Genomic DNA, 20,847 nt, shown 5'->3' with positions numbered 1-20,847 from the left:
GCTAAACCTTCCCCAAAATTTCCCCAGAGCCCTGCACGTGTCCTTTCCATGTCTTCAGCACCAGCAGCCCCAGGATGTGCACGGGGCCGTGTCCCCTCCGTGGGTGGCACCGATGCCTCTCCATTGGGTTGTGCCATGGCAGAGCTGGTTTCTCACCTTTCTCCCTCCTGGCTGGGATGCAGAGGATCGGAGTTGGGTTTCCAGCCAAGCACAAAATCTCTGAGCCCTTTCTCTGCCACCCCTCCCAAAAAGTCTCCCCATTTCCTCCAGCTGCCCTTACGGTGCAGCACCAGCGGATGCACCAGCGTGGGCACAGCCCCTTAAACAGGATCAGGGGGTCAGGAAAATGCATGTGTGCTTTATTCATGGATATGTTTGAATATTGACTCGTACAGAAGAGATAAGTACAGGCAGACAGCACCCATCCTCCCCTCGGTGCACACACTCCTCACCCTGCCACCCGCGGGGTTATTGCTCCAGCACCGTTTTCCCTCCCTGCTCACCCTCTTGCTTTGGCCATAACGTGGCTACAGAGGGTTGGGCTGGTCAATTTTTTGTTTTTCCCCTCTTTTTTCTTCTTTGTGCTTATGGAAGTCCCCAGGTAGGGAGCGATTCCCAGCAAGTCATCTCCCTGTCTCTCTGGGCTCACTCAGTCCTTTCCCTTTACAGGCAGCTGCTGTGGCTTCGGTGGTCCATCGAGAAGCTTAAAAATGAAGATCCGGGGTTCGCTTCATGGTGCCCAGCAGAGCTGAAAGTTCTCCCAAAAAAATCCCTTTTCACAAGGGAAAACAAACGGTCTGTGCCCTCCTGTTGGGGGGATGTAATCAGGTCTCCTACCTCCCAAAGGGCTCCTCAAAAAAACATCTTTTTTTTGCGAAGTTTCGTTTGTGAATGCACTGGGAGGGAGAGCGGACGTTAAACATTGGCAAAAAGGGTGAAATGGTCAGGAAAATTCATGCAGGTTTTTGGATTTATTTATTTTTTTTTGATCTCTACACGGCATTACCACACACCCCATCCGCTGGCCTTTCCCTGCTGTGCGGAGGCTCGCTGCTCCTGCCTCGCTTCGTCTTGGAGCATCCCCAGAGCCCAGGAGGAGGCAGAAGCTGGCCTGAGCCATGGTTTTGGGGATTCAGCTTCCAAATCCCCAGCACAGGACAAAGGATGAGGACAGCGAGGCCATTTCAGACCTGCAACACCAGCTCTGCTTTTCAGACCCCTTCACCAAGACCATAACGAAGACCCAACTCGCCCTCTGGATTTGGCAGGGATCCCTCCAGACCTTTACCATTTTTTTCAGCCTCCGTGATCCAATCCACGGGGGTTGGCTGTCACCTTCTGCAGCCCGAGGGCACTTCTGCCATCCTCCCAAAACTGAGGACCTGAGAAGAGCCCGAAATGGGAACCGAGAGTCTCTTTGGCCTGCAGTGCTCGGGGACAGCTCACATCCTAAAACGCCTTTAAAGGGTGATAGAAATCCAGAGGAGATGCCAGTGCCTCTGAGAGTGGAATGGTTAGAAACAGGTTAAGATAAATCTGCCAAAAAGTGTAAACAGAGAGGACCCTGCCGTGGGATGTGGTCATGGAGCAGGTGACCCCTGGAGGTCTCCTCCGTCCCTAGCAGCCTGTATTAGGGTTCTCCACATCTGCTTCTCACAGCTTGCCAGCCTTAAAGGAGGGCTGAAGCTGGCTTGCCAGCTCTCCTGGCCACCTAGGAAAAGCCTGCTTCTGCTGGTTGGTTATCAGAGAAGGAAAGGGCGAAGTGGCATTTCGACACCACCGCCAGCGTCCACGAGACAAAGGCCACCCCAAAATTCAGCCCCTGCAAGGAGACTGAAGGCTGGTGGAGACCCACCTTGAGCATAGAGCAGAGGGGGAGGCAAGGAGAGCAACAAGAGGCTGCTCCTTGGGGGAGACACATTAGCAGGGGACACCGATGCCCTGGGTAAGGGGAAAATGACTGCAGCAGCTCAGAGCCTGGCTATGGTGGTCCGAAGGGAGGTCAGGGATTTGGGGTCTGTGCCTCAACCTCCCTGGCTGCATTCCTGGCACTCAGTGAGCCTCCTGGCAGGGGAGGTTTTGCACATTTCGGCTCAGCCTGGCACCTGGCATGCACAGCTTGGATTTTGGCATGTTTCAGGACACTTTTCATGGTCCTGGGCTAGGACACCCAGGTGCTACAACCCCAAGGACCTCCCAGGTGCAGCCCTGCAGCCAGGATGCAGCCAGGAGGGTTTCTGTGCATCCACAGATATTTGTTTGGAAACAAGAATGGGCTCATATTGGACCAAAACCCAAAGGTTTCTCACCTTTGCAGTTTCTCAGCAAAGTCTCAGTATCAAAGCAATGGAAGATGTCCTGCAGGGAATGGGAATAAAAAACACTGGGCTTTGCCACGCCAGCTGCTGCTAAGCTTTTCCATGCATCTGTATGATAAAAAACTAATGTTGTTCCTTGGGGAAGCATAAACCAAGGAGTGAACGGGCTGCTGCAAAGCTCAGGGGGAAAACCTGGAGCTACTCCTGTGCCTCCCCGTGGCCACCAACCTGGGTGAGCATTTGTCCTGGGAAACCTTCCCACCCTTCCTTCCCATCTTCTTCATCGTCTGGATCTAGCAAGGGGTTCAGCTCCCCAAAGGGCACGGGGAGACCTCAGCTCTCCTCCTCAAGGGAAGACCCCCGAGTTCTCACATATCCCAAAGCCACACATTTGCCTTCTTGTGCCCTGAGCAACCAGGGTGAGGTTTGTCCTCACCATCCCTCCTTCTGGATGGGTCAAGCACCAGCCTTGGCTTCAACCACCTTGTGGCTGAGCAGCTGGCACTTGGTGGGGACACTGTCCTTCACGAGCCAACCTGGACACAAGCGAGTTCCTCCACCAGCTCTTCAAGGAGGGGAACTGCAGCAATCCTACTGGTGATGTGATTTATGCCTTGACCTTTCTGGAGACTGGCTGAATTTCTGTCCCCATGGTGGAAGCTAGCAAACCTCTTGTATCCTCTCCCTTCTTTGCAAAGATAATGATGTACCCAAGTGAAATCTCTTTTCCAGACCAAGTGATGCTCAGGTAGCTCATGAGAACAAGTTGTGAAACACCCCCATAGAGCCCTACCCATGGGATCAAATTTACCCCGCACAGAGAAGGCTCAGAGTGGGCTGACATTGCCCCCTGACTTCCATAACGAAAAAATACCTACCCGAAACGCTTCACGGGACCAGTAAATAGAGATGCTAGGGTTGGGACACGAAGAAAGGCAGCCGTAAACAAAACACCAGGCGTGTCTCTTCCTGAACACCATCGGGACATGCCTGAGCCCATTCAGTTTGTGGCCACATGCACCACCCCAAGGTGCTTCAGGTGAACAAACCCAACCACCTTCTCACCAGCAGCTCTGGTTTCTTCACTCCGAACCAGGTGGGCTGCCCTTTGGGTCCCAGACCCAACCCTGGAGATGGTCTGAACCACACATCGTTGACTTGTCCTGCCCAGGGCCCCGCGCCGTGAGGCAGGGCTCCAGGAAACCTCCTGGCAGCTCAGCCAGAAAAAGTCTTTCCCCTCTTGGCCGGGGCAGGCAAAAGCTTTTCCTCTGCAGCTCTCATTTCTTGACTCAACTCTCTCCTTCGGCTTTTCCAAGGGAATTGTCTGTGGCTCCGACCCCAATCCGCAGGGAGCTGGAGAGACAACAACCGAGCTGTGGGGGTGAAAGGTGGCCAGGACCAAGAATGAGCTGGTTGTCGACAATGCTGATTGTATAAAACCAAAGAAATTGGCAGACGGGCGAGGAGGAGGAAGGGCCTACACGCTCACCTCTCCTTCCCATCCCCTCCCTCCTCCCCAGCCCACCCCCCCCCCGCCCCGAAAAAAGTTACTTGTCTGGTTGGTTTTTTTCTTTTAGAGAAACCGACACAAAGAGAGTCACTGCCTGGCGTGTGCCCGCCCTGCCTCACATCACCAGGAGGCTCAGCACGGCCAGAGAGGGGAGAAGCCATGAGTGCAGCGGGGATTCTGCCCGGAGGGACGGAGCTGCTGGGCTGGAGGCCTCTGAGGACAGGCGAGTGGAGCCCCGCAGGAGCCGCTCCTCCCCGGCCACCTGCAAGAGAAAGGAGACAACACGGGGTGAGGAGCTGGGGTTGTTCCCCACATCGGTCTAGATGCCGGGTCTCCAAGCCCTGAAGCCTTCCTGTGGGTTTTCATGTGCAGGAGGAGACTCGGCCTGGCTCTGGATGTGTGGTGGTGGCACCAGGGTCATGGGCAGAGAACCCACAGGTCTGGACACCAGGCTGGAGATGTCCTTTTGTAAAACGGGTACCTGAACACCTACTGTGAGCAACAGAGATCCATTCAGCCCAAGGAGCCACCGCTGGCCAGTGGTTTGGTGTGGTGGCCTCTCCAGGTGGAGATGTCCCCTGGGTGTTGAAGGCATCACTTGCAGGTGATGGCTTGGATAAAAATCTCACTGCAGGGTGGGGACCACCAGCCAGAAGCAAGATCTCCAAATCCTGGTTACCATTGTGGTTTTGGCCAGATGGATTTATCCCTGTGCCATGCGTGGCCACCAAGGCCCCAAAAAGTAGTGAGGGAAGCTGATACGTCTACACCTCCTGAGATGATAACTGTTCAGTGGAAACAGAGTGGAGTGGGATGATTTGGGTGTTTTCTCAGCAAAAGACACAGGGAAAGAGCTTTGAAAACCTGCACGTGGAAGCTCCCTGGAGGTATCAGCTAGCCCAGCACAAAACCCACACTCGGTCCTCAGAGTCTAGTTAACTGCAGCTTCTGTTACCTGTACGTTCAGTAAATCAGGGTCAGTGTTAATTATTCAACAGTAAAATAATTCATTCTGAAGATTAATCTGGTGGGTGGCAAGTCAAGGTCGTTGCTTTTTACTTAATAATAAAATATTTAATGCTTATTACTGTCATCATCAGTAAATTACCCTGTTATTTGTTTTAGAATAATTTCAATTTAATATTAATTTGATACTAACAATTTGCTGCTGACTAGAACCTTTCAGCTGAGGTTTCCCAATGCTTAGCAAACCTTGGTCAGTTAATCCTCAACGTGTGACCTCCAGCAGCTGAAATGCTTGTCTCAACCTACGTGGCTTGACCTCCAGCAGGTCAAGGAGCTGAACCAGTGCTCATGGATCCCTCTTACACTCCTGGAAAGCACAGGGATGCTCCCAGTACTCCTAGAAAACCCATATAACCCATATATCTCAAGAGAACCCATGAAAGAAAGGAGATGGTGAACAACAGGCCAGAGGGCAGCAAGGGATGGGATGGGATGGGATGGGATGGGATGGGATGGGATGGGATGGGATGGGATGGGATGGGATGGGATGGGATGGGATGGGATGGGATGGGATGGGATGGCATGGCATGGCATGGGATGGCATGGCATGGGATGGCATGGCATGGCATAGCCCATGGATTCAGGCAAGAAGATGTCATGGCATGAGGAAGCGGATGATGAGGGACTCCTAAAGGTGGAGGGAAGGTTGGGTATCTGCACCTAGCTGAAATGACACGAGCAGATGAGGGAGCTGAGATGAGGAGGGCTGGAAGGCATGGAGCAGGCACAGACAGAGCCAAGCATCCCCTTGGGCCATGCTCTCCTACCTTGGTCGGCTGGAGGTGCTCGAAGATGTTCTCTCTGAGGGTTGCCACGGCTCTGTTGGCGTTTCGCTCCTGCTTGTACATCTGTGTGGTGGGGGGGATGGACGGGGCCACAGCTGAGTTCAGGTAGGTCCCATTGCCAAAGGCCAGGATGGCGTTTTCTTTGTGTGAGAGAGAGATGGAGAAAAGCATCAGCAGGGGAAAGCACACACCTCCTTTCTCCAGTTTTCTTTGGCCGCCTATCCCAAATGACATCCCTGAGGACCTTCAGAGCTCCTTTGCTGAAAGCCCAGGGAGGATTTGGGCACCTAGAGCCTCCAAAGGACTAGGTCACCTCCGTGTCCTTGCTCCCCAGACCTTTATGGGGAACCTCACCAGCCTGTGGGCAATGCTGCTGGAGGACTCCTGGCGATACTCACGGAGACAGATGTTGTCGGTGAAGAGGCGCAGAAAGCTCTCACACTCTTCCTGCCGGTTGCCACTCGCGTTGCACGTGCACCAGGGGGCTATGCTGGAGGTCGAGTTGTCGATGTAGTTGGGAGTGATGGGGCTGCCTGCAGGAAGGATGAGAAGTGTTACCACAAAGCCGGTATTTCAGGAGGGGACGGGACATTTCCCTTTTTTGCCTTTTTTTCACCCCTCCACCAACAAAGCCTTCAGTTGATCAAAGTGGGCTATCACTCTAAGGAAGGGGCAACTCCTGGGAGCTCAGGTTCCCAAATAACATTCAAAAACTGTATGTGAACCTGTGTCACATCGTCACTAGAAAAGTCACAGCCTCCAGAATGGTCAGAGACAACAAACGAGGGATTAAACCAGAAAGAAATCTTGACCCAACGAGCTGTCAATTTATCCCTTGGGATGGACCAAGCCCAGCACATTGGTGCTTCTCTTTGGACTCTGGCTGTGCTCGTGCTAACAGCTGCCAGCTGGGTCTCTGCAGCATCTGCAAACCAAATCTGACATCTGCAGTCAGCGAGATGGCAGGGGACGGTGATTTCCCAGGGCATCACCAGCGATGGGATCAGGGAACACCCACCAGAGCAGATACCTGGGGTCACCCCATCATCCTGAGCTTCTGTTAGGGTGCAGGGTTTTTTCTGCTTCTGCTGCAGCTATCATAAAATTACCCAATGCTCATGGCTTGGGCACAGCAGAGAGAAAAACCAACAATTCTGTGCGAATCCAGCCTCGGATGCCCACCTCACAGCTTTTAGCGGGCTGGAGTACAGGCGATGCTTCCCCCAAGGGGTGGGAGGGAGAGAAGATGAAGGATGAAGTATGAAACATGAATTATGGAGCCCAGCTCACCTATGATGCCGGTGTATGCCAGCAGGCAGGCAGCATAACTGTCCCGCCGGCAGCCGCTCGCAGCCTGCAGGGACGGCTGGCAATTGAACTGGAACTCTGCATAGCGTGACCTGATGGAGAGAGAGCACAAAACGGGACTTATTAGCACTTACTTGGGGCAAAAAGGGACATAATAGCATGCTGGAGGTGCCGAATGTGATTGCACAGAAGGGGATGTGTTCACGCGATCCTTTGCTGCTGCAAAGGTTGTTGCTAAGCTGGTTTGGATAAATATCACAGGTTTTCTTCTCTCCTGCCCCCTCCAGCAATCCAGAAGTGGGTTTAATCACTCAGAGAGGAGAATGAATAGGTGCTGTAGGTCGTGTTTTACAGGCTTCCCCTGGGACTGCAAGAAAGGTGCAGTCTTGGAAGTAATGTTTGTTTTCTGATGTATGAAGCTGATTTTCCGAGGAAGAGCTGTTGTAGGCAGCGAGGGAATTCGTTCCCTACTGCCATTACCTGACTTCTGGGTACTAACTTCCCCTAGAGACCTAAGCCTTCATTTTTGGACTGAATTGCTGAGAAAGAGAATCACTGTGGCCCAATTTCTCTCTCTTCAAAGATTATGTTCTAAATGTAGCAGAGGACATCTTCAGATTAAGGGCAATGCCCCAAGGCTCAGATATGCTCTAACCATCATCGTGGTTGTTGCCACCTCCTCTGCTACAGGCAGGAGATGTTTGGACTCATTGGAGCCTGTGGAACAGGAGGTGCAAGCCATGCTCCTCTCACCTCTGTTGTGCCTTGAATTTTGTGTGGTCTGGGTAAAAACAACAAATGGCTCAGAAGAAAGGGACTTTGAGACCCAAACCTGGTCTTGTTGGGACCCTCCAGGCCGTGGAAGGAAGCAGGTGCATCATTCAGATGTGCCAAGGTGCTCCTTGTATGTGGCTTCCCTACTTCTTCGGTGGATAAGCTCTGTAAATCGTGCTGCCAGCCAGGTATTTGACACCCAGTGGTTTAGGGGTGGCTCCGTTGTTGGCACATCTAGTGGTATTTGGACATTGCAGGATATCCAAGACATCCACATGGGACTTTCAGGTAGGACACACTACTGGAGATACAGATCCACGAGGCAGGCAGCCAGGGCCCAGAGAAGATGTCCTAAGGTTCCTCATATAGCATCAACCTCTCTCTCCTGTGCCACAGCCAGGCAAAAAACACTGAACAAATTTATGCTGTATTATTTGGAGGGGGGAGATGTGGATTGCGGTTTTGTATCATTCACGTTAGCAAAGCCCACACCTCCAAGTGGGGAAATTTGAGAGGTTATGGATGATAAGAAGCTGCAAGAAGGCTTAGCAGCACAGGCAGGATTAGCCTGGAGTATTTTACTCCTCTAAAGTGCCATGATGTGTTGTTCCTGCCTCTCCTTGTGGTTTCTGCACTGCTGCCTTTGACCGGGTCGCACGTCAACCCCTTGCTCCCGCCGTGTCTCTAGAGGATGTTTTATATAATATATTCAGAGACCAAGGAACCAGATAATTAACAGCTGTGCTGCTTGCAGGAAATGGTTTCCAGCCTCCTGGGAAGCAACACTTTCCCCTTTGATCCTCCTCTTCCCCCCTGGGCCCACTTGCCTTGTTAGGGAGAGGGCAGTACCCCACAATTTGGGATTCCCTAGGTAGCTGGGGGGAATCTCCAAGTAAGAGCTGGTGTGGCTCAGGGGCTTTGCATCTTTCAGAGTCAGCTTCATCTCTGCTGCTCAGTTTTTGTCCATTAGCAGCATATTTGGGTGCAGAGGGATGAGGGCATTAATGCTAGTCCACCTTTCCAAAAGGACATGTGCTGCCCTCACTTCCCCTTCTGAAAATACAAGGTTTGTTTTAATGTACTTTAATGATGATGTTCTGGCAGTGGATGGCTGCTGGGAGTTCAGCTCAGGAAGTCCCAAAACCCAGAATAATTAGAGGCTGGGATGGGACTGGGAGATGTGTCCTGTGCTGGCCTTGCTCTTGTGCTCTTCTCTAGGTGTCTGCTCATGGCCACAGCTGCACGGAGGACACTGGGCTGGGAGCATCACTGCACGTTTGGAGTGGTACAGCTTACATCTCCTGTGGATGGATGCCATCCACCCCAAGAGTTGTACGTGGATTAACCTTCCGGAATATCAAAGACCTTTTGAGAATGGAGGGGTAAATATAGTGGAACTGAAGGAAAATCATGTAAGGGGGGTATATCTGAGGTGCACATTAGGGCAGGTCTGTGCCTGCATGAGGCTGAATGGACCCCACTCTGCATCCCTGCTTTGCTTGCACCTTCCTGGAGCTATTCCCATAGCGGGTCTGTCTTTGGGACCGAATCCAAAACTGATGGGAGAGGTCAAAAACGGCTCCAACACAAAGCTATGAAATCTGTTTCTCAACGCCTTCCATTTCAGGGTATGAGACCAGGAGATGGACCACGGGAAGGAATAACTCAGGCAGTGGCCTACATGGATGAGCTGTGGCGAGATGGATGTGTCCACCACGACTCTTCATCTGGACCCATCAGTTCTCTACCTCACCCACCCGAACCTACCTGCAGACGTAGTTCTCCCGGCAGGAGTCCAGGGGCGCCAGGCAGTTGGGTTTCTCCTTGGACTCGTAGGAGCAGGCAGGAACGATGGTCTGCCGCCGGCGCTCGGCGCAGGCCGTGTCATCGCAGGGGCAGAAGAGGAGCTCGTGGGTGTACTCGGGCGGCACGCGGTCAAAAAACTTGCGCAGGGCCTTGTGGCACTTGGAGCGGTTGCAGGTGTCGGCCCGGGCCAGGCGGCGGATGCAGAAGGAGACGTACTCGGTGCGCAGCCGCTGGCACATCTCGTCCACGTTGCAGGCTTTGGCGGCGTCCAGGCAGCGGTTCACCTGGGTCACCTCGTTCTCAGAGCCTGGGGGCAGCAGAAAATGGGGATGGAGTTCAGTGCTCGTCTCCCCCCAAGCTGCAGCACCCCGTGGAGACCTTGCTCCCACCTTTCCGAAGAGGTGCCATGGCCACACAACAAACCTCACGCCCCAGAACCTGCTCCAAACTCCTACACTTCATAAAATAAAACTTTTCTCTACCTTCGGCATCTTATAGCACTTTATCACCACAAATTGACCACTCTGAGGCCTGGTGAGACAGCAGCCCATCCCAGCGCCTGCCCAGCTACATGAGAGCTGTTTGGGTCTCACAGCCCCAAAACAACATTTTCCAGATCATTCCTGCCCAACATGTCCATGTCCTGAGCTACAACCCTGTCTTCATGGGATGGGAATAATTTGAGGAAAAGGTAAGATGGAAAAACATTTGTCTAATAGTGATTCTGAAGCTGTTTGAAAGGTGGATGGAGCTCTGTTTGATAGCAGGGAAAATGTCACAGCAGTGCTAAGAGTCAGTCAAGACATTGGGCTCTTTCTGATAGGAGAGATAAGATGAGGGTCCTCCAAGTGCGAGAGAGAAAATGAATTTGAAAGCGTTTTCCATCTCTCTGAATTAAGCCCATGACCTGAAGCACACTAGGAGGACTTTTTTTCCCCAGCAGAGAAGATGATTTTTTTTTTTTCCAGAGGAAAAATCCCCAAAATGAAAAATTTCTAGTGCAGAGTCAAGCCCTGTCTTTGGCCAGGAGTTAAGACCAGCCAGTCACCACCGACAAGTTTTAAAAGCATTGACAGTAGCTCTGAGCACTTCAAAACTGGCTGCACTCCTCCGTTTTCACAAACGTTATCAGATGCTCCTTCTCTTAGCTGTTTATTTTCCCCTTCTTTTTTGTCTCCGCTGTTTATGGTGTGCTAAGAGATGAATTTAAAGTTTTGCAGGTATTTTATGATGGGCGAAATTTTTTTGCTCAGTGTGTTCCTACCACATAGGTGCTGCTCTTTAAAAATGCCTTGAGATGAAGATCGCTAGAGCATCAGTTTACACCGGGGAGCTGTCAGCAAGTGTGTAGGAAACAGCTACTTGGAAGGGTTTCATTACCCATTCAGCTAATGAATCACAGGGAACACAGTAGCTTTTCTCCTGTTCCCACGCAACGACGGAGGATGTGCTTTTACAAATCACTACTACAATTAGAGAGGAGGGATATAATTCTGTTTGTACACTTCTAATGGTGGCCATGCGTATTGTTTCTGTAAGATTGGATTAAAAATACCTGTCACTGTGATCTGGTGTGGGGTCATGCGAATGAATGTCTTAAGTTTCAACAAGTTCTTGGGAATTTTGGGGGTATATCTGAAAAAGGATCCTTTGGCTATGCTAACCCTATAATTCTGTGCACTGGACAGGCATAGGGCAACAGGTCATAAGGTGTGTTATAGACTGTGATGAGTATAAATAGGAAAGAAAAATTAAAACCAAAACCTTTATGTGCCTTATGGATGCTGAGTCCTTTGGCACATATCCCTGCTGCTCCAGGCCCATTGGCTTTGCTGCCCAACCAGTTTCAGACTGCTTTAAACACCTGACTATGTGTTAATCGTGCATAAAAATCCCCATCCCTGGACTTTGCCTCGCTCCAAAGAGCCCTGTAGGACCTCCAGAGATAAAGGAAAAACTCTGATGACAAAGGCCACGACCCAGCAAACAGCTTTGTGCATGCTTCACTTTGCATGCTCGGATCAGCCGAGTGGAGTCAATAAAAAGACGTGAGGCCAGGGAGCAACACCCTTCCCTCGCTGGTCAGATTGTCAAGGGCTGATGGGTTAATTCAGTCCCGGACATTTTCACCTAACAAGTGCCATGCTGTCGAGGGGACTGCAGACATCCATCAGATGCAGAGATTCCTGGTTGTGCTCCAGCTGTGTCCTCCAGCCCAGCATCAGGTGTGTGGTCAGGAAGAGCTGCAACACGGCTGCTGTGCTGGCACATCTAAAGAGACACACGTGGAGCGCACAACCTGCTCCCAGGTGGGTAGTTCGGTGACAAAAATCACTGCCTGTAAAGCTTCCCCATGCCTGTGGTGCAGGAGCAGAGCTGGCAGCTGTGATGTTGGTGATGGATGGCTTAATTGCTACCGCACTGACCTTTTAACTGAGGGGCTGAGGGTTCGTGCCCTCGAGGGGGTTAAAAGGTGTGGGGCAGCTCTGCTGACATTATTAAGGGGATTACATGATACAAAGCAGAACACGGGGCTGAGTCCTGAGGTTGCCCTCGGGGCACGGGGTTAAAAGTTGGGATTGGGATCAAGCCAGTAGGCTGGGCTGCTGACCTTTCTGCACACAGTCTGGCCCTGTGACTGATGTGGAAACACCTAATACCTAATGATATCCATCCAGCCAATGTTTCCCAGGGTTTCTGCACCGCACAGGTCATCCACCTGCTGCAGAGAGCCAGCCCACTCATGATGGCTCATTGCAAGAGACCTTCCTATCATGCCCATGAAGAGCTTCATCCCCAGTCCTTCACGGTATGGGCATTAAAGAGTCAAAGGATAAAAATTGCAAGTGCTTCTTCTGAGGACATGTTCTTCTACCAACAATTTAGCACAGGACTCATGGGCAACTCCTTGAAAGAATGGTTTCCAGACCATAGCCATGCAATGCTTTATAAAGAGACCACGAGAGACCACAAGGTCTCATCTCATCAAGACCTCATCCCTAGCACCTGATCCCACAGCCAGCTCCCCCTACTTTGGAGCAATCTAGGGGCATCTTCCCACCCACCTACCTGCTGTGATGGAGGCCAGTCGGACATAATCAAAGCCCCTGATGAAGGGCTCGTAAGGAGAACTCTCCAGTACGTTCATGCCTGAGGGGGGAAAGAGAAGTCAGTGAGAAGGCAGCAGAAGACCCTGAGACATACAAGGTTCAACAGCTGCAGCGTAGGTTGGCTTGGTGATGAAGTTGTGTGCTCTCCAGGCCATAAGTGAATGGATACTCAAGGTCACAGGAAGAATAGGATGCAACTGGCTTTTAAAAATATATCACAACTGTGGGGTGGATCAGCCCGTCAGAGAACTGTTGAGTTGCAACCTTGTAGAGCTCAAGTCCTGGGTCACCCTTCCAGCATTGCTGCTGAGGACACCAGACTGTAGCACAGGCTCTTGCTTATGGGCAGAGTTCATACCACCATCTCCCTATACACACAGGGTTTCCAAAACCATTCTTTTTTAAAAAAAAAAAAAAAAAAAAATCTTACTTTTTTTTTTATGGTTCTCCCAGGGTCAGAAGTCCTTACCTATTTCTAGGACACAGGTAGGGCTATGCATGGGGCTGCATCTGGCAAAACACACACCTACGTACTTACTAACACCTCTCCCCGTCTCCCAAACAGCCCTTTCTTACTTGGCACTGAGCTAATGACCCACAGCTCCCACAGAAACTTCCTCTCTCCATTTTTAAGTTGCTGGGAAGCTAATTTTATTCAATCGGTGCTTCCCTTTTATCTGCTCAATGGTCTGTAATGCCCCGTCACCCTGATAGATACTACAGAATATTATTGAAGCAAACAGCTCAGTATCTTTTTTTTTTTTTTTTTTCCTTTTATTAGACATTTAGATGGATACGGACAGCAGCAGCAGATGTACTGGCTGGGATAAAAGGACTATCAAACCTCTTGCTCCGGGCATATGCTGATCACCAGCTGCGGTCAGGAAGAAATGGCTCCCAGGGTACACAGCCCTGTGCAATTACCACAGGTGCATTACAAGGCAGCTTTACACCTTCATTGAAATATCTTGCATCGTTACTGACTGGAGAGGGGCCCATTTGTATGTTCCAGCATAGCAGTTTTATGTCCTGATGATATAGCACCTTATCAGAGAATTGTTATCGGGTTGTCATCATGTTATTGTGTCTCCAAATGGGAAGGTGGCTAAACACAGGCGCACTCAAGAGAAGCTGAGTAAATAGTACGCTTTGTAAATTCCCTGAGCACACACTTCCACAATTGATTTTATAAGAGGGCTTCTAGGAAGCTTTTTACAGCCTCCTGGGTATGTATGACTGAAAGACAGAGCCCCGCACGGAGCACGTGGACTGGCTTCTTTTCTCAGTCAATTAAACATGTGTAAGGACTCGGAAACATGTGACTATTATGAGGTATATTTCCCCCGGGAAATTAAGGCAAGGAAATCAAAGGTTTGGGAGTGTGAATCTGCATTGCAAGTGAGCTTGGTGCTTGCACAAATGCAGGGCTCAGGCCATGACAGCAGAGGAGAAGTCGGGCAGACTCTTGGCAGTCTCCAATATCGCCCTTCCCACGTTCTTCCCCAGGACAGAGGTCCCAAGGCAGTGGGCAGGAGCCCATCCAGCTCCTACCCTGCATCTTTAGACCCACACCTGGTCCCTATGCTCCCTGCCATCCTCTCTCTTCTCTTCCAGCAGTGGTCCCAGGGTAGTGGGAATCCTCCTGGCACCACTGTCCTGCACAGCCACAAGTCTCCAGCCCACTCATTACCAAGCCCTCTGCTCTGCCTCATGCTATTCACCCTTTGGCAAGCATCTCAAGTTCCTCTCCTTTGGGAAAAAAAAGTAAAATAATAATAATAAAAAAATCAATGTCCCTGAGTTGGAGCCAAACAGCTTTCTTAGACTGATGGTGGGGTTGCCCCATCCCCTGCCCATGCTCGCTCACTGAAGCTGTGCCCCCTCCAGAAGAGATCTGCAAAGCTCCCATCATAAAAAGGCGATGGAAGCCAGGCCACCTGGGAGCTGCTGGAGTGATGGAGAGGGACCCAGCTGTGTCTGCTAGCATGGCCAGGAGACAGGAGCTGCTTTATGAGAAAATCAGGGGGAGGAGGAGGCAGGAGATGGACTGCGTCCAAAACTTCAGCCCAGGAGGGTCAGCGGGGAAAGGGCTGTGACTCAACCTGTTAAGATGAATGGAGGGGCTGGATTGCTCCCTCTTCCCCAGGCTTCAATGCAAACAACTTCACTTGGCAAGTAATTAGGGGAAAGATTGGATCCTGGGTGGTGCTGGGGCCTCTTATTCCCCCAGTCAGTGCAAAGCACCATGCTCTGCACCCTGCAAGCTGTGCTACTTGAAAGCTTTCCGGGAACTTGATCAAGCAGTTCCCATTCTGGCAAGCCGGTGCTTTACGGTCTCCATCCTCTTTGTTTTGCTTGGCCTTTTGGCCTGTGTTATCACCCCTGTACCTTCCCTTTCAGCTTTCAGCCAGCAGTGTTTTATTAATCTATTTTGCAGCCTATGGTTGGAAGGTTCTGTTTTATTCCCCGTTTTAATTTTCATGGCGCATAAAATACCCACCAGCCTGACAACGAAGAGTTATGGCCACAGAGGTGCAATTTTATGATGACTCTTAAAAAACGTCAAAATCCAAACTTACTAAATACTGGCTCTGGGAACACTTTAAATTCCAACTTGATGTCACCAGCCCCAAATCTTCACTAACCCAAAGACACCGGTGCACTTGAGATCCTCCAAGAGAGTGATTTGTTTTAAATTCACACTGTTTTTTTTTCCTCAGTGCCCAGACTTTGTATAGTGTTTCAATAAAATCTGGAGCTTCAGGTCTTGGCTAGAGTTCTTCTATTTACATGCAAAACATGCCATGCGTTTCCCCAGCAAATATCTCAAGATATACCGGGGACATCGTGGAAAAGAAGACAACTTATAAAAAAGGAAGGAGGTGTCTCAGGTTTTTGGGATTGCTTTCCTCAAAACGCCATTACTCTGGGGGTCAGTAGTTCTTGAGAGGGATCGGGATATGATATAGGTGACCTTTTCCTTTTTTGCATTGACTTCACAGAATCACAGAATTTAAGGAAATTCTGTGGAAATTGGAAAGGACCTCAAAAGATCATTGGGTCCAACCCTTGACTTGGGTTCTGGGGACCTCTACAGAAAGCCCCAGCAGCAGTTTCTTTTTAAGAAGACCATGAGAAAAGAGCACCCACCCAACTGACCTTCCATCAGCGTGTGGTGGATGCTCCAGTAGACGCTCAAGCAGTGCTTCTCCTTCTTCATGCCCCGCTTGCACTTGCAGCCGTAGAGCTGGCTGGAGAGCAGGGCCGTCACCGTGCTCCGGCACTGGTTTTTGGCGTCGGGGCCCAGCTTGTTGGCTCCGTTGCCTGCGATGCATTGCCGGAGGGTCCTGAATTTGGAGCTGCAGATGGGGTCGTTGGTGCAGGACTCGCCTGCTTGGAGGCAGTCCCTGCTCGAGCTGACAGCTTCCGCCATACCTTCTGCAAGAAAAAGGGAGAGGGAGGGCGTGAGGGTGATGGAGCAACCCTAGGGATGTTCGTCTTCACTTAAAGAGATTGAAATCACCCTCTTCACTACCCACTCTACAAGCACTGATCGTGTTTCTGTAGCCCTTAAGCAGGCAGGTGGCTCCCCAGCAGGTCGGCTGGGGGTGTCAATGCCCAAGCTCACCACCCCTACTCAGGAGCTGCCCCATACGAGGGTAAATGTTTTACCTGGCCAAGTGTGCTTCAGCATTGCCCAGCAGCATCAGGGAGGAGTGAAAGGAGAGGACTGGGATAAGGGAACCTGGATGTTGGGGAGGCTTGGCTCAACCTGAGCTTCAGCACTCCAACCCAGCCCTCTCTCCCAAAGTTTTGGGCCACCAGCAGCAGAGGGATGCACGTGGCCCCCCACACCTCTGGTTGAGGAGCCAGAAGGAGAGGTCACCTTCATCCTTGGGCCCAGGGTCTTCCTGATTTGAGAGAGGGACCCCAGATGGGGTCAGCATGGAAGCAGGAATATGCATGCATCTGGTTCCCGATGCTTGTCCTTTCCTGCTTGGAGCACAAAAACCTCTCTGAGCCCTTTGCTCCCTCACTTTTCAATTTCATCTCCATCCTCCAAAGATAACAGAAGCCCAGTCCTCCCAGAGACCCCACTCACCTCTCCTTGCACATGATTTAACCCTGCCCACACCTCCTTGAAGCTATGAGCTGCCCCATGCGGAGTGTTTTGACATGGATTTAGCTCACACGTGTCCCTTGTTCATTGTCACCACCTCCCCAGGACTCCCACTGTTTTATCTCGGCTTTTTCCAAGCTCCTGCGAATTCTCCTCAGAATTACTTGTGAAAACACAAAGTGCTGCTCTGTTCCCCCTGCTGTGAGGACAGAGAAAAGCACAGGAGGAAGGCATCAGTGCTACCACACACCAATAAATTAAACGTGCCCAGCAGGGCTCGGTGCTGCTGTGTCCCCACGGCCTGCAGCAGACCATTTCCATGCTATTAAATGCTCTTCCACTCTCCAGCTGGCTGGCCACATCCAGACTGACTGCTGGGGATGGGTCCTGGCTTAGGATCACTCCAAGGCTCATGTAAGCATCCCTGCACCCTGGCAAGGATGGGGCCAGAGGCTCAGCTGTGCTCAGCGGGGCACGGTGGCACCCATGGTGGGGACAGCACAGGAGACAAGGAGAATTGCATCCCTTCCAGTCATTGTGGTGCTCCGGAGCATGTCGACATGGGTCAGGCACGGCTGCACCATGGCCTGGGGGAGTGGTGAAGACTGGAACCTGGTTTATGGCAGGGGAGTTTCAGTCCTGATGCCTGTAAATGTGATCTTTGGATTCTGCTACACTATAAAAGCAGAAAGTGCTGCTATGACCTTGAAGGAGGATTTCTCAAATGGTTCCCAAAAGGAAATCCTTACCCCCCAACATTGCTCATCTGGATGGGAATACATTACAGCTTCATGGGGTGGATAAAACAGGGAGCCCTTTTTATGTTGAACCTCTCCAGGGTCTGCTCCTGGTGAGAGCCAACTCGGACAACACCAACAAATTCTCTCTCTGAAATGTGGCCCCCAGGTTTCCATCCCTGAGAGCTTTAAGAAATCTCCCTCTGATTTCCTATTGATTCCTCCATGGGATTTCTTTTCCCTCCTTCCGCCTGCTGCCTCCCAGGCCCCAAATTTCGGCACCCTCCCTGCCTTTGCTGCCCTCCTCGTGCAGGACTTGAGCCCGATGCACCCATTCCCCTTCCTGGCAGTGTCAGGGTGTTTCCTTAGAAGCTGCTGTTTCTGTTGATTAGAGTGGAAGGTAGCAGCTGGAATTCAGATATTTCAATTACGTTTATTACAAACTTTGGGTGAACCCACCAGGAGGTTTCTCCTGAAACAGCCCAATGGCATCCCAAATGCAGAAACTTTTGTCAAACTCCAGACTATTTCGCGGTGCCTCATGGCCAATGACAAGCTCTCAGTTATCACAAATCTCACAACACCTCAAATTTGAGTTCCCCTTCCCCTGATTTATTCATAGACCTGGTTTGTTTAGCACTCAAGGCTTGTTCGGATCTGCCAAATGTGGAGAGAGAAATTATTTCCAACACATAGGAAACTCTGCCTTGGGCTGTCATATCTTGAAGAACTCAGAACACAAGGAACCAGTTTCCTTGAAATATCATTTGGTCTGCAATTTCTCTGAGATCTATAAAGCGAGCCGGAGCTAGAGTCTCTGCTTTCAGGCACTGCTGAATTTTCCATGCACAACCTTTCTGAGCAGAATCTATAGGAAAAAAAAAAGAAAAAGAGAAAAAAAAAGAAAAGCGCTTGACTTATTTTGCCTTGACTTACTCCAAAGGATCTCCTCTGGCCTACGATAAAGCATGGCAGGTTTTATTCTAGAAGAGATGACTTTGTCAGTGTCATGTCAGCTGCTAAAAAAGTAACTTAAAATAGGAATTATAACCTTCCTTCCCCCTCTCCGCTACATGAGTGGCAGACGATCCTCCCCAGGACAGATATAAACACAGCCAGCCTGTAAAAGCTGTAAAACACTTTGGGATCCCACTTTAAATAAATCAAGCGGATTGACCATTTGAGAAATTTCCTGCAAAATTTTAAGTAAATATATCCTCAAGCCGAGGCTTGCTTCGCAGAACAAAGGCCGGGGGGTGAATATTTACAGCCCAAGCCTGGGGCATAAAACACCACCGTGCAGGCTTTCCAGCAGAGGTGCTTGAAGCAACTTTAACTGGAGCATCACGAATGACCCGCTCCATAATCATGTCACTTAAAAACCAAATCATTCAGGGGCTTTTATTGTCAGCGACGTCTTTGCAACTGAGACAACATAACACTGCGTTTTTCCTCCTCGCACTACCCCTGAGAGAGTAATTTTATGCAACATTAAGAGAGCGCCTCTCAGGGAAAGAAAAAAAAAAAAAAAGGTAAAAAAAAAATCTCGGTGACATAAAATAGACAGCGCTTGCTAACAGGCAGGGACAAAAGCAACATGAGGTTTTCTCTCCCATAGGCAGAGCAGCCCTTCTGGTTTTGCCTTCAGAAATAGCACTTTAATGATTCTCCACCATGGGATTTCTCTCCATATCTGCCCCTGGTCGGTGGGGCTGGGTGTATGTGCCGGGTTGTGCATGGCTTGGGCTTTTTGTGCCTCTGCTTTTCTAATAGCACGACTTCCAGCTCCCTCTGCTCTCTTTAAAAGCCCATTTGTCTGAATTTTTATTCCTCGCTTGCCGCTAATTTCACGCTGTTTACGGTGGGCAGATGGGGTAATGAGTTTATTTTCACATCCTGTTTGCAGCGCTGCTCCACATCTGTTTCTGCTCTTGCTTACCTCGGTGACACTCACATAAAGGCACTCCTAACGTGCAGCAGGAAGAGAAAAACCTGCCTCTTCCCAACGCCTTAACAGAGCCCTGCTTCTCCTGCAGCAGGTCTCTCAAAGTGCACTTGGTTGGACGAGGAGATCAGACTCTCCTTCAGGGAGATTATTTCCTTCACCATGCAAATGCAGCAGGGCCTGGGGTGCAGAAGTGTGAAGGTGACACCGCGTGCCAGCCTGGAAATGGCACACAAAAGGCTTTGTGTAACAGAGCACTGCCACCAGACCCTGCCACGCTAACTTTCCAACCCCTCCTGCAGCAGGACAGGGGGTGCAGATGTTTTAGGAGGCACCACACCGTGTTTTATGGTGCTGTCCAACCTGGGATTTTGGCACACCTCCCTTTTTTTTGTGTGTCTTTGGTGTGAATCCATGCACAGTGCTAGGAAGTCAGTCACTATTAGAGAGACAATCTGTTGACTCCAGATTTTATTTTTTTTTTTTTTTCTTTTACAATATTTGCTGCTTAGAGGAGGACAACCATCCAAAATCTCTAGCAAGGCAACAGAAGTGGTTTATTGCCCATTTAGGTTTTAGGAAGCACCAGGCTGGGTCAGATTAAATCTGCAGGACAAATATTGGTGCTTGACAATAGGTAACAGCCTGATAACCAACCCAGGGCTGTCAGAAATAATTTGTTACTCACACTTTTCCCAGAATGAGAAAGGATGGGGAAGGGAGTCTGGAAGAAATATTCGTAGAATTTCCCCAATATTCATAAACCAATAGTGATGAATGAATGTGTCCAGGTGGCTAATGCTGGTGGTCACTCTTAAAACTTGTTTAGACTCTGCTTTCATACCCTGCCTTTACAGCCAAGCGCTCAGGATCACCTAAGAGCAAACCCCTGTACACAGCCCAGATGTCATTTCCCATTTCCCATCGAAATAGCTGCAGAAGTTGCAGTGGACTGCAATCCCTCCACACATATTTTTTGGATATGCCACCATCTGCATACCTGAGATTGTCTCCAGGAGGGCAAGAAGCTGTGGCTCACAGGTCCCTCTTTCCAGGGGTCCCTTTTGCAATGGGTTTGGGACACTCAAAAGGGCTTGAGACACGCCAGAGTGGCAACACCACTAGGAATTGGCTGTCTGCACTGCTCCAGCATGGACTTACTAGGGCTCATGTTGCTGGACATGAGCCTGATTTAGAGAGAAGAATGCAAAGAGCTGCCCCCATTAAACACCTCTGCCATACGGATGGTCCTTCCTCCAGACCCGTCTGAGAGCAGTCCTGCCAGGAGATCCCCCACGCCTTGCACAGCTGTCAAACAGATTTCGTAGCGCCCAGCAAACCCCTTTGGGATGCTGTTTTGCTGAATTAGATCAGAGCAGCTCATGCAGGGAAGATGTCACCATTCATT

General features: G+C 50.4%; 1 protein-coding gene and 1 long non-coding RNA gene across 3 annotated transcripts in view; one reads left to right on the top strand and one right to left on the bottom strand.

The window, feature by feature from the left end:
* Positions 1–3,638: 3,638 nt before the first annotated feature.
* GFRA4 (GDNF family receptor alpha 4) overlaps positions 3,639–20,847 on the bottom strand; it is a 65,090-nt gene continuing 47,881 nt past the window's right edge. Inside the window, exons 2-8 of one of the 2 annotated variants that reach the window (XM_068679531.1) lie at positions 15,788–16,075; positions 12,597–12,677; positions 9,489–9,834; positions 6,930–7,039; positions 6,038–6,172; positions 5,622–5,779; positions 3,639–4,090 (exon numbers count right to left, since the gene is read on the bottom strand). In XM_068679531.1, coding sequence (XP_068535632.1) covers positions 3,944–4,090; positions 5,622–5,779; positions 6,038–6,172; positions 6,930–7,039; positions 9,489–9,834; positions 12,597–12,677; positions 15,788–16,075 — 1,265 coding nt within the window. In that variant the 3' untranslated portion in view covers positions 3,639–3,943. The remainder of the gene's footprint in view (positions 4,091–5,621; positions 5,780–6,037; positions 6,173–6,929; positions 7,040–9,488; positions 9,835–12,596; positions 12,678–15,787; positions 16,076–20,847) is intronic. The other variant, XM_068679532.1, reaches the window with a different exon arrangement.
* LOC137855414 (uncharacterized) lies at positions 12,520–14,338 on the top strand. Its single transcript, XR_011095712.1, has 3 exons — positions 12,520–12,754; positions 13,091–13,123; positions 13,419–14,338. It is a non-coding gene; the product is annotated as an uncharacterized lncRNA (long non-coding RNA).

The sequence above is a fragment of the Anas acuta genome, chromosome 4 (genome assembly GCF_963932015.1).
Source record: "Anas acuta chromosome 4, bAnaAcu1.1, whole genome shotgun sequence".
NCBI lineage: Eukaryota > Metazoa > Chordata > Aves > Anseriformes > Anatidae > Anas > Anas acuta.
This window is presented reverse-complemented; position numbering and strand designations above follow the sequence as displayed.